Here is a 13,289-nt window from a genome sequence, read left to right on the forward strand (position 1 = left end):
TTGTTATGGAATAACTGATTGGTTCAAAATTGGGAAAGGAATACGACAAGGCTGTATATTGTCTCCCTGCTTATTTAACTTATATGCAGAATTCATCATGAGAAAGGCTGGACTGGGTGAATCCCTAGCCAGAATTAAGATTGCCGGAAGAAAATATCAACAACCTCAGATATGCTGATGACACAACCTTGATGGCAGAAAGTGAGGAGGAATTAAAGAATCAAATCCCGGTTCCCCAGATTACGAGTCTACCGCTCTTAACCACTACACCACACTGGCTCTTGATGCTTTTGAATTATGGTGCTGGAGGAGACTCTTGAGAGTCCCATGGACTGCAAGAAGATCAAACCTCTCCATTCTGAAGGAAATCAGCCCTGAGTGCTCACTGGAAGGACAGATCCTGAAACTGAGACTCCAATACTTTGGCCACCTCATGAGAAGAGAAGACTTCCTGGAAAAGACCCTGATGTTGGGAGAGATGGAGGGCACTAGGAGAAGGGGACCAACATGAGTTTGACCAAACTGCGGGAGGCAGTGGAAGACAGGAGTGCCTGCCATGCTCTGGTCCATGGGGTCACGAAGAGTCGGACTAAACGACTAAACAACAACCATAATAATATGATTGTTCGTTGTTAACCATATCCCCAAGTACTTCACTTTTTTTCACTCTTCAAACCACTGACTCTTTCTAAACCCTTCATAAGTTGACTATCCAGGTTTTTTAACTCAACATTTTTGTTTTATCTTTGTTCAATTAAAAACCTGTCAATTTACCAGACTCCATCATTTCTTTCAGTACTGCCGGCTCACTTTCTAGTGGGTTTTCCAATGTTAAAACCACATTGTCAGCATATGCCTTTAATTTATAATTTTGCTGACCCACCTACCATTTCTAATTCCAAACATTTGAACCTGGAAGTAAGGCTGAAAGGCCTAGGTTCTCATTATGACTTATAGGAGCCTTAAAAACCACCTGGTGGTGTGTGAGGCAGCCCTGGAATTAACTTGTTAAGCACAACCCTGCTTGTTTTTCTAAATTAAAGAATAGTATCCTGGTTTTGTCGTTACCTTCCTTTCTTGCCTTTTCAGCAAAGGAGTGGGGAATCGGTGAAAGTGCATCAGTTAGACGTTGCAATTCCTTTGCATCTCAAGAGCCAGCTGAAGAAGGGTCCGCCTCTGGGTGGTGGGGAAGGAGAGTCTGAATCTGGAGACACCATGCCTTTTGTCATGTTAACGCGAAAAGGCAACAAGCAACAGGTGAGGCCTTGTGTACAAGGGAGTTATTTTTGCCCTTTTCAACATTAATTTCATTCATAATTTTTGTCATCCTGTATACTTCACTGACTGCTGTCTTGGGAAATGTGGCTCAGTGACTCTACTACTTGATTTTGGAAAGGGGCTGCATAGTTGTCGTCATCTCCTTTTGAAACTGGTTTGTTTTTGGAGGGCAAATAGGAATGCCAGCTGTGGCTCTCACATGTCTTAGTCAGACTATCATAAGGAACTGAAGCGTCAAATGGACTTTCTGTTTGCCTTCCTTCCTTTGGGAGAACTTTTTTTAAAAAAAATACCATTAATCCTTCCCCATCTCATAAATATGGGCCTAAAGCAAGAAACTACTTCTAAAAAATATATGGAGAGTGATATACGTTTGAATAATTTTTATCTAGCTGTGATTCATGAAAATGGTGAAATTGCTGTTAAAATAGAATAATGTATTCCCAGAATATTTTCACTTTTAAAGGATATCACTTAGCTTAATTATATTACAGCCATTATAGCACAGCAGTAGCCGCATGTTAGACTGGATCAAGAGCTGATGTTAACATGGGATCTGAAACCAAAAACTATGAATCATGAAGCATCTACTTCAAATCTTTCCTCTCCTATGATCTTGCTAGGGGCGCCACTGTCTCTCCTGGGCCGTCCATCTGAGATATGGGAATCATAATGATCTACCTTGCAGGATAGTTGTAAGGAATAGAACAAATGAATGTCTGTGAAAGGCTCTGAGTACATTCCAAAGCTCTGTGTGAATGCTTGGCATGATAATGTACAAAATACTTTAAAGTAGCAAAGTTCTGTAGCTAATGGCACATTTCTTTCCTAAGTATTCACCTTTTCATTTTAGAAGTTCTGTTCTGTTGAAATCTGTGGGATTAGCTCGGTGTTTTGTCAGCTTTAACCTGATTGACATTCCACTGTTCACTCAAAACCCACTTCTGGAAATAGTTTGGACTTACAGAGTTTGCAAGTATTGGTGCAAATAAAAACCAGCAACATTTGTGCACTTTTCTTCCATCTAGAACATGTTAAGTCATACATTTGTTCCTTTCATTGAGCTTACATATAAGACACCACATGAAATAAATTGTACAAAAAATCTTCCTCATAACCATACAATGGTACAATAAATATCTACAGTAACTTTTAAAATGCAGCCAGGATAAAAATGCAAATGCAATATGCAAGCAATAAAACAATAAGCACAAGTTCTCAGAGGTGTCTTATCTGTTTTTAGTTTAAGATCCTAAATGTGCCAATGTCATCTCAATTGGCTGCAAATCACTGGAATCAACAACAAGCCGAGCAAGAGGAGAGGATGAGAATGAAAAAATTGACATTGGATATCAATGAACGGCAGGAACAAGAGGACTATCAAGGTATGAGTTACTCTTCCAAAGGGCCTTCATATAGATGAGGTTATTGCTGAGGTTCAACCTTCTACCACATAGCACCATTTGACTGGTTTTGTGTGGACCTGCTCCAGATTCCTGCGAAGGAATTGACAGATCCTGTATTCTCTTGACTACCAAATTAAACAATATTAAACAATATTAAAAGATTCAATCTTTCGAATAAGTGTCAATTAAATAGACATTTGTCATCATTTGAAGTGGCTTTTTCACCCAACCTGTATGGCTGGTTGCCTGGTTTTGCCTTTAAAAATGTATTTTGTCAAAAATAGGAAAATTGTGATAAATGTGTTCCATTGATTGTTCATGTATTTCAGCTGCATCATGGTCTAACTCTTTCACAAAAGAACATTTCCCAGGATTCTTTCATTGAAAGATTAAAAAATTGAGAGCCATCCCTGGAACTCCTTTGATTTTGCAATGAAGCTACACCAGGCAGCCCCAGACTGCGGCCCTCCGGGTGTTTTGGCCTACAACTCCCATGATCCCTAGCTAACAGGACCAGTGCTTAGGGATGATGGGAATTGTAGTCCAAAACATCTGGAGGGCCGAAGTTTGGGGTTGCCTGAGCCATATCCTCTGCTGCCTTCTTTACTTTTAAAATTTTTATCTATATATGTGTATCTTTAATATGCAGAGATGATGCAATCCTTGGCTCAGCGGCCAGCTCCAGCAAATACCAACAGGGAACGGCGGCCTCGTTATCAGCATCCAAAGGGAGCACCTAATGCCGATCTAATCTTTAAAACTGGCGGAAGGTAGGTATTCTAGAAACAGGGTGATTATTGCATTGTTTTCAACTTCCTGCAGCTTTCACTATTTCAAGCATAAAAAAACCCCTTAGGATAGAAGTGATAATATCCTAAGGTAAGAGGGAATTCTTTCAGGGGTTAAGTGCTTCATGTCTCTGCTTAGAATCTTGGGGTGATAGGAACACCGCCTTGTTGTCATTGGTTACAGCAAACTACATTCTAAATAGATCGTATACCTCTGTAACTAACACTACTCCTTATAAGTTGCTTCATGGTGTAAAACCCAAGTTAGGACATTTGCGTGTGTTTGGATGTAAATGTTTTGTGCATGTTCAAGCACAATCTTCAAGGGGTTAGAATGTAAATTTATTGGTTATGATTCTCAAACAAAAGGGTATAGACTGGGTCTCTAAAAAGCAAAAGTGCAATAGTGAGTAGAGATGTCATGTTTCATGAGCGTAAGCACAAGGTAGACAAAATACTTCTGAAGTGTGTCTTCAAGTCAGAGATTATCTCAAAGTGAGACACAGAAACAAACTGAAAAATCACACAGGAAGTTAAGAGACAAACAGCAATGAGTGGAGAAACTTTTCAGGATAGAGAAACTGATGTTAAGGTAGAACTTGAAACAGTGAGTACTCCTATTTTAAAACGTTCAGAAAGAGAGAGGAGAGCACCTGTACATTATCGGAGTGAATTTCAAAATTATCAGACTACACATAAAACAGTGATGGCCAAACTCTACCCACCAGTTGTTTTGGGACTACAATTCCCATCATCCCTGACCACTGGTCCTGTTAGCTAGGGATGATGGAAGTTGTAGTCCAGAAACAGCTGTAGGGCCAAATTTGGCCATCACTGACATAAAGCAATGAAAGTAAGTTAAGAACCAGAATGTTTTGAAGAAATTGATGATATGGAACCAAAATTAGCGAAGTGTTGGTTTAATGCTATGTCTGAGGTAATGGAAGTAATGCATAAAAATGAAACTTGGGAACTTGTACCTTTACCTGAAGGGAGAAAACCCATCAGTTCCAAATGGGTATTTAAAATTAAAAGAAATGAACAAGGTCAAGCAGAGAGATTTAGAGCTAGATTGGTTGCAAGGGGATTTGCACAAAAATACAATGAAGACTATGAATCAATTTTTGCTCCAGTAACAAAATATTCAAGTGTTAGGCTACTGTTGAAAATAGCAGCAGAAAATAAAATGAAAGTTTCACATTTTGATATTAAAACTGCATTTTTATATGGTGAACTTGAAGAAGAAATATACATTATTCAACCGCAGGGTTTTGTGAAAGATCCAAGTCTGGTAAGCAAAGTAAAAAAGTTCATTTATGGTTTAAAACAGGCAGCTAGATGTTGGAACAAGAAATTAGACAGTGTGTTGAAAATTTTTGTATTTGAGCAGAGCAAAGCTGATCAATGTCTGTACACTGATAATGATGGAATTGCTTATTTGGTGGTTTATGTTAATGATCTTTTATTGATTTATAATTCAGATAAGTAGAAAAACAAGTTTGAAAAAAGGTTTGAAAGCACATTTTGAAATTAAAAATTTAGGAGCAGTGAAGAATTACTTAGACATGCAAAAGAGATGAATCAGGCTCTTTTTTTATTAGCCAAAGTAGTAAAATTCAAGCTCTGCTAGAGTCAAATGGCTTGGATGATTGTAATCCAGTTGCTACTCCAGTGACTCTAGAATATCAAGAACAAGATGATGAAAAAGTATTTGAGGATATTGACAAATATAGAAGTGTAATTGGAAGTTACGGGGAACGGGGGACTGTATTGTCATATAAGTGCCATTATAGCTTCAAGGTGCTACAGGTTTTTTGAGGTGGGGTAGAGATTGCTCCTTAGATGCGCCTCTTTTTTTTCCATCTCTGGTGTAGAAAGCATATCCCATGCATAATAATAATATTATTATTATTATTATTATTTATACCCTGTCCATCTGGCTGGGTTTCCCCAGCCACATCTACTTCTCTAAGGGTTCTGTAAAAAAAAGGATTGAGAGTTTATAACTTAAGATGCTTAACTTGTCTTTCCTGTTGCAGAATTTACCTAACTCAAATCAAAATGCTTTAATAATACTGCCATCTCTACAATTTTTGTATGTTTGTTTATATGTCTTTGGCTCTTCCTTCCTCTCAGCAATCCTATCTAGAGGTCCCTTCATGGCAGGGTTGAGCACCCTATGTCCCCCCCCCCTCGATCTTTCTGGCTTCCAGCTCTCATCAGCCTCAGCCAGCATGGGGCCATGGGAGTTATCACCCAGCACCTCTGGATGCTCACAGGTGGCACCACCCACTCAGCTTTATGGCTCTTCTTGACAGCCCTTATTTCTTTCTGGCATAATGCTCACCAGATGGAAAACTGTTGGAACAAACAGAATACCTAAAACTAGATTTGAGGGGCTAGCAGTGTTTCTCAAACATGGGTCTCCACTGTTGTTGGACTACAGCTCCCATCATCCCTGACCACTGGTCCTGCTAGCTAGGGGTGATGGGAGTTGTAGTCCAGCAACAGGTGGAGACCCAAGCTTGAGAAACACTGGGTATTAGGATAGGAATAAAATAAAATAGATATTTTAATTACTGAAACTTGCCCATCTAGCTAGGCAAACTTACAATACCACGTTAAACAGAGAGCCTCCAGCACATGTCATGCAGACTGCTGGTCTCCCCGTGGCCAACAAGGGGGAAGAAGAAATCCAACTAGAGTTGGCTATTAAGAAGAGAACAAAGCAACTCCTTCAGGAACACACAGCTAATGAGTTACAAGCTTTTAAAGCTCATACCAAAATATAAACTTAGTTGGTCTTTAAGGTGCTACTGAAGGAATTTTTTTATTAAGCTTTTAACTGTTTTTGCATGGCAAGGACCTGCTGTATATGCCCTACCCACACCCCCTCCTTGATGCATACAAAACAGAATTTCAGCTCCCAGCAGGAGGCTTGCTGTTGCCCAAAACTCTGTAAAACAAAGAGAGTGGTTATTTAATTGGCAATATCTTTTGAACAGGCACGAGAAAACTCTTAAGATCCAGAGAGGTAGTCTAGTTTCTACTTTTCTGAGAGAATTGCCCTTGTTGGGGGAGAAAAGGTTCCCATATATACCCTGGACATTTATGATATCCAGATGTCTGATTCTAGCATACAGGCAATCCTAACCTTAGCTGATAGATAGGGAGTTTGAGGACATTGTTGTTAAACTTATTCAAGATACCCATCAAAATGGAAATCCAGTTCTTTTTTTCTATCTTTTTATATCAGTTTGTCTGTGCTGCTGTTAGTGGTGGAAGGAAACTGAAATGGCGACTTATCCAATGACATTTGAACTGGGAGTTTCCTGGTTTTCACACTTAGCCTTAGCAGCAGCATGCACCATTTACCGCTTTCTGTTCACTTCCGTTCTTTCTCTTGAATTAGTCCCTTTGCCCAGCAACTCCTGTCCAGAGGAGCAGCGATAGCTGTTACAGGGCTCAATTCAGGTCACCTCGGGGGTTATTCCTTACCAGTTTCTGTACTGGGGGGGTGGGGGGCGGGATGAAATCACATTAATGTCTCTAAAAATATGCAATGTCTGTTTTACTTCATGATCATGATTGTGAATCCATTGCCTAACCATAGTCATTATCTATGGTGTAACAGAGCAGTTGCAGTGTAAAATTACAGCGAGTGGGGATTTGGAAGTTAAAATTAACCTTTGTGCCTCTTGTATTTCCACTTATGAAAAAGGTACTACTTTGAGCCTCAAAAAAGATGAAATAGGATAACTTTAAGTTGGTTGGTAGACTCTTGGCTGAAGAGCAGAGTATAAAATGCTTTAACTAAATAAGTATATTGCAGAAGAATGCAGTTCATAAAGAAACTAGAGCACTTCTCAATTTCATTATCATTCCTATTTTTTTAATATGATCAGGCGAGAGAGAGGGAACAGACAGCGCCGAAGCTGAGATTAGTCACGGAAACAGAAAGAAAAGTGAGTTTTGGGGGAGGAGGGTTCCAGGCATAGGTCCAGTTCCCATTTCACATGAAACCATTTAATGTGAAAGAGCAGCATGTTGGTGCACACTGCTCAAAAGTTCCTGCTGTGCTGCATATCTGCCCTGCTCATGCCATGCCATGAATGCAACAAGCCAGTACGGCCCATTGTTTTGTCTGAACCTAGGGTTGTGGTTTATTTCTTCCAACCAACCATGAACAGTAACCACAGTTAGTTTGTGGTGGGCGGCCGGGCGGGGACGACGACGACGACCAACCACAAGTCCAGATTTGAATAACATGACTAACCAGTCTTGGCCTTGCTTGATTGATAGCTTACCAGGAGCAAGGGGCATGTGCTGTAGGAGGTTTTGAGCAGCATGCACTAGCATGTTTCTTGTTGACATTAAACCATAGCACTACGGTTTAATATGCCATAGAGCATAAAAGGTTACTCTAGGAGTCAACATGGCATTTTAAGGTAAGGGATAATAATAATAATAATTTATTTATACCCCGCCCATCTGGCCGGGTTCCCCCAGCCACTCTGGGCGGCTTCCAACAAAACATTAAAATACAGAAATCCATCAAACATTAAAAGCTTCCCAAAACAGGGCTGCCTTGAGATGCCTTCTAAAGGTCTGGTAATTGTTGTTCTCTTTGACCTCTGGTAATAGGGCATTCCACAGGGTGGGTGCCACTACCGAGAAGGCCCTCTGCCTGGTTCCCTGTAACTTGGCTTCTCATAGCGAGGGAGCTGCCAGAAGACCCTCAACGCTGGACCTCAGTGTCCGGGCAGAACAATGGAGGTGGAGACGCTCCTTCAGGTATACTGGACCGAGGCTGTTTAGGGCTTTAAAGGTCAACACCAACATTTGAATTGTGCTCGGAAACGTACTGGGAGCCAATGTAGGTCTTTCAGGACCAGTGTTATGTGGTCTCGGCGGCCGCTTCCAGTCACCAGTCTAGCTGCCGCATTCTGGGTTAGTTGTAGTTTCCGGGTCACCTTCAAAGGTAGCCCCACGTAGAGTGCATTGCAGTAGTCCAAGCGAGAGATAACTAATGTATGCACCACTCTGGCGAGACAGTCTGCAGGCAGGTAGGGACTTAGCCTGCGTACCAGATGGAGCTGATAGACAGCTGCCCTGGACACAGAATTGACCTGTGCCTCCATGGACAGCTGTGAGTCCAAAATGACTCCCAGGCTGCGCACCTGGTCCTTCAGGGGCACAGTTACCCCATTCAGGACCAAGGAATCCTCCACACCTGCCCGCCTCCTGTCCCCCACAAACAGTACTTCTGTCTTGTCAGGATTCAATCTCAATCTGTTAGCTGCCATCCATCCTCCAACCGCCTCCAGACACTCATATAGGACCTTCACCGCCTTCACTGGTTCTGATTTGAAAGAGAGGTAGAGCTGGGTATCATCCGCATACTGATGAATACCCAGCCCAAACCCCCTGATGATCTCTCCCAGCGGCTGCATATAGATGTTAACAAGCATGGGGGAGAGGACGGAACCCTGAGGCACCCTGCAAGTGAGTCCTTAGGGGTCTGAACACTCATCCCCCCCCCACCACTTTCTGAACACAGCCCAGGAGGAAGGAGCGGAACCACTGTATGACTGTGCCCCTAGCTCCCAAGCCCTCTAGATGGTCCAGAAGGATGTTATGGTCGATGGTGTCAAAAGCCGCTGAGAGATCCAGCAGAACTAGGAAACAGCTCTCACCTTTGTCTCTAGCCTGCCGGAGATCATCAACCAGTGCGACCAAGGCAGTTTCAGTCCCATGATGAGGCCTGAATCCCGACTGGAAGGGATCCAAATGTTCCGCTTCTTCCAGGCGTGCCTGAAGTTGTTCAGCAACCACTCGCTCAATCACCTTGCCCAGGAATGGAAATTTTGAGACTGGACGATAGTTGGCCATATTGGCTGCATCTAAAGATGGTTTTTTAAAGAAGTGGTTTAATAACCACCTCTTTCAGTGGGTCTGGGAAGGCTCCCTCACACAGAGAAGAATTCATCAACCCACGAAGCCCATCGCCCAGCCCTTCCCGGCTAGCTTTTATTAGCCAGGATGGGCAAGGGTCAAGGAGACAGGTGGTTGGTTTCACTCGTCCAAGCAGCCTGTCCACATCCTCGGAGGTAACAGATTGGAATTGATCCCACACAACTTGACTAGACAGGACTCTTAGCACTCCCCTGCCCCGGCCCTGCTCCCACAGTGGAGTCTACCTCTTCCCGAATCTGAGCAACTTTATCTGCAAAAAACTTTGCAAAAGCATTGCAGGAGATCATGTGCAGGAGATCCGGATGGAGCAGGTGGTTCCGCTAAATTGCTGTTTTCTGCAGATGCGATAGAAACGGTGAAGAAGGTCCTCTTTGCTGTCGCCATTGCCACTTGGTAGGCTCGAAGTTGAGCTCTAGCCCGTGTCCGGTCTGATTCAGAATGAGTTTTTCGCCACCGGTGCTCTAGCTGTCTCAACAACTGTTTCATCACCCTCAGCTCTGGGGAAAACCACGAGGCTGTCCGGGCTCCGTGCAATCGGAGAGGGCGCTTCGCAGCCAGACAGTAAAAAGCCCTGGTTAACTCCGCATTCCAGCGGGCCACCAGGGAAGCAGCTGAAAGGCCATCAACATGGGATAAAACATCCCCTACCACTCTCTGGAAGCCAATTGGATCCATTAAGTAGTGGGGGCGGACCATCCAAATCAGTCCCACCTCCCTGCAGAGGGGAAGGGTCGCGGAGAAGTCCAGTTGCACCAGGAAGTGATCTGACCATGACACTTCTTTTGTTTCACTTTTACTTAATGTCAGATCACCAACACCCATAGAGGTAAACACCAGGTCCAAGGCATGTCCGCGGCTATGAGTTGGGCCACACTTATTCAGGGACAGCCCCATGGAGGCCATGCTTTCCACGAAGTCCCAAGTGGCTCCTTGTAAGGTCGTGCAGCGGGGAGGTCGGTACACGAAAAGGAATCCTGTACTGCCCCTATTGCCCAACTTCCAGAACATGCACGCAGAAAACTCGGTCTTACCAATAGGACCCCTGGTGCAAACTGATGACTTCCTAAAAATCACTGCAACCCCCCCTCCCCACCCAGATGGCCTGGGTTGCTGTGCTTAAGAGAAACCTGGTGGACAAGCAGCAGCAAGGACAGGCCCATCCGCTTCATCCAACCAGGTCTCTGTCACACATGCCAGGTCAAATCCTCCATCCACAATCAGGTTGTGAATGACAGTGGTCTTATTCATCATTTACCTGGTATTGCACAGCAGCACCTTCAGGTCATGTGGGTATCCCTTGCCGATTCCAGTATCCATCCGGTCAGGACCAGACCCGGAGGCAGAGATAGTCCTCAAACAATGACTAAACCTGCCTCCTCGGTAATGACATGGTCTGGTCTTAGCGTAACTCCTCCTCCTACCCGTGACCACTGAGATCGGTTGTCCCAGTGCATCCCCCCCCCCTGTGGAATCTGCCCCAGCCATTTTGCTGGCTGGGACAGGCAGAGAGGCTATAGTAGACCACCCAAGACACCAAAAATAATTAGTTCACCCATATACCTTTTTCAAAATATGTAGGTCTAGGTTTGAACTTCATATTTGAAAGATCAACTCCGATTCAGCTTTGAGTGTAAGATATACTTGGAGGAAAAAAATGTGACTTGGGAACAACAACATTTGAGCCTTGGATTCTAATGGTGGAAGTCAACTTTGCAGCTTGTCAGATGAGAAATTCTCCCCCCTCCTGCCTATGTATGCTGTTCTGAGGGAGCTCCCAACCCCATGTCAATTTCAGAAGGAGGGAGCTCTTGTGCAGGACTTCCACTGATGGGACTGGTTAGCTGACTTCTGCCCTAAGGACTGAATCAGTGAACTGAGGGTTAGGGTGGATTTTATACATGGCACACTTAACACAGTCTTGTTCTGTTATTTTAAAAAATGGGACTGCAAAAAAAAAAGACCCATGGAGGGTGGGTCAAATCCAGCTCCCCACCTCTGACATAGATTGTGGAGTGATGAGGAAGAAAAATTGTCAGGCTGCACATGCCTAAGAATGTCATTAGATCCCAGTCCTTGAAGCACCTTGCATAGATGGTTAATTTCATTGTAGTCAGTTCTGAGTCAGTTTACTACACTGTAAAATAAATAAATAAATAAATAATAAATTACTGCATTGAGAAGCTGTATTCTGCCCCATGTATAAATTATGCAATTTGCAACATTTATCCTGTTTCTTTTAGTCACAGAGTCTTAGTCAGAGAAGCTCCAGCCTGACCACTTGAAATTTTATTGAGCTCCTCTTCTGGGCTTCTGATATTTTCACTGGAAGTTCTTTGTTGTTGATAAATATTTCCTTTGTCTTTTCTCTTCTTTGTTAGGAGACGTTGATCCAGCAGTAAGCGTCATTTCATTAGGTCCTGTATCTCCAATGTTGTGGATTAGTGGAGTCCTCCAGCAATTAAACGAGAGCAGCGGACACATCGGAGCATGTCGGTCTAGAGAGTTCAGAATCGAAAATCTGGGACAGGCTGGAGCCATAGAGCAGATACACCAGCCTCCACTAAAAACAGAAATAGCGGAAGCTCCCAGTCACAGCCTACCAAACAAACAAAAAGCATCTTGTTATGGAACCATGTGAGGATTAATCTTCTCATGAGAATGGAAGCAAATAAATGAGATGGTTAACTTTACCAGTGAGCAATTCAGTTACAACAAAGCGCAACTTAAATAAGATGGATTACGCTGGAATGGAGACGGTATTGATGGCGAAGTATGGGGGAAAGCAAACCTAATAGGAGTGGCATTTTCTCTGAATTGGGCATGTCATGTCAGGAGAATATTAATCTGGGGCTCCAGTCTGCATTAGAGAAGTGGTAGAGCAAGAGGTAATTATCGTATAGTAAACCCCAACATGCAGGGTAAAATAGACATCTGATTTACCCAAACACCAGATATTCCACGAGAAAGATGATTTTGTTTCAAGGGGGAAACCCTTTCTCTGCATGTGTTGCGGGAGGGGGAAAGTGATGAAGGGAGCAGATCCAGGGAAGTGGGATGGTCTACTGAAGGTCAGAGTGGATGGGAAGGTAGAGAGCATTGACCCAAAGTTGCTTCAAACAGCCTGAGAACGGATCTAGAGGAGCTCGTTAAAGCACCATTGAATACCAAAATGTGCCAGTCAGCATGACAGACAGATGCCGAGAAGTGGAGTTGAACGTTCTGTTGACTTTCATGGGTTGATAAGCCTCTGTGTCTATATTTTAAAACACAATGAAAAATTAGCTGGCAACAAGTAGAATTTTTATTTTTCTAAATGGAAATGAGGTTTCTGGGTCAGTTTCTGACAATCTTGTTTGTTAGTATAGTTCTGGGGATTTTTTTGTTTGTTTGTTTGCTTTCACGTAGGTCTAGTACATTCAGTTAAAGAGCACATCTGTATGCTAATAATTCTGAACTATTTTAAAATTCTTTTTACCTCTGTTGAGTTCTGCATGTAGAATTTAAAACGAAACTTGTACAACTTGTTACATTTCACACTTGCGTACACACAGTCAGAAATGCCGCCCGATCTTCACCAGCTTCAGAAAACTGATCTTTGCCGATGCTGCAATAAAGTGTTGTAATTTAGAATTGGGGTGGTGTTTTTTGTCTTTGTGTTCCATTTTATGACTGGTGCTTTAGTATCTGGTTCATCGTTGAAAGATTTTTACAGGAAATCAATGTGCATCTCCATCCCCTTCAACGTGAAAAGCCAGCTAGCAGCTGCAGATTTCTGAATTCCCTCCTTTTGCACAATTCCCATCTTAGGGGTTTGGGGATAGTTCTATCTTCTCTAGATGGT

At 42.9% G+C, this 13,289-nt stretch overlaps 1 protein-coding gene across 14 annotated transcripts in view; it reads left to right on the top strand.

The window, feature by feature from the left end:
- The window catches only part of UPF2 (UPF2 regulator of nonsense mediated mRNA decay), a 49,748-nt gene extending 36,670 nt beyond the window's left edge, over window positions 1-13,078 (top strand). For 9 of the 14 annotated variants that reach the window (XM_088652303.1, XM_088652305.1, XM_035127571.3 and 6 more), the window contains 5 exons: window positions 1,090-1,257; window positions 2,522-2,663; window positions 3,334-3,454; window positions 7,378-7,437; window positions 11,827-13,078. In XM_088652303.1, coding sequence (XP_088508429.1) covers window positions 1,090-1,257; window positions 2,522-2,663; window positions 3,334-3,454; window positions 7,378-7,411 — 465 coding nt within the window. In that variant the 3' untranslated portion in view covers window positions 7,412-7,437; window positions 11,827-13,078. The remainder of the gene's footprint in view (window positions 1-1,089; window positions 1,258-2,521; window positions 2,664-3,333; window positions 3,455-7,377; window positions 7,438-11,826) is intronic. The other 5 variants (XM_088652304.1, XM_088652307.1, XM_088652312.1 and 2 more) reach the window with 1 other exon arrangement.
- Window positions 13,079-13,289: the final 211 nt, after the last annotated feature.

Source organism: Zootoca vivipara, chromosome 9 (genome assembly GCF_965207765.1).
Source record: "Zootoca vivipara chromosome 9, rZooViv2.hap1.1, whole genome shotgun sequence".
NCBI lineage: Eukaryota > Metazoa > Chordata > Lepidosauria > Squamata > Lacertidae > Zootoca > Zootoca vivipara.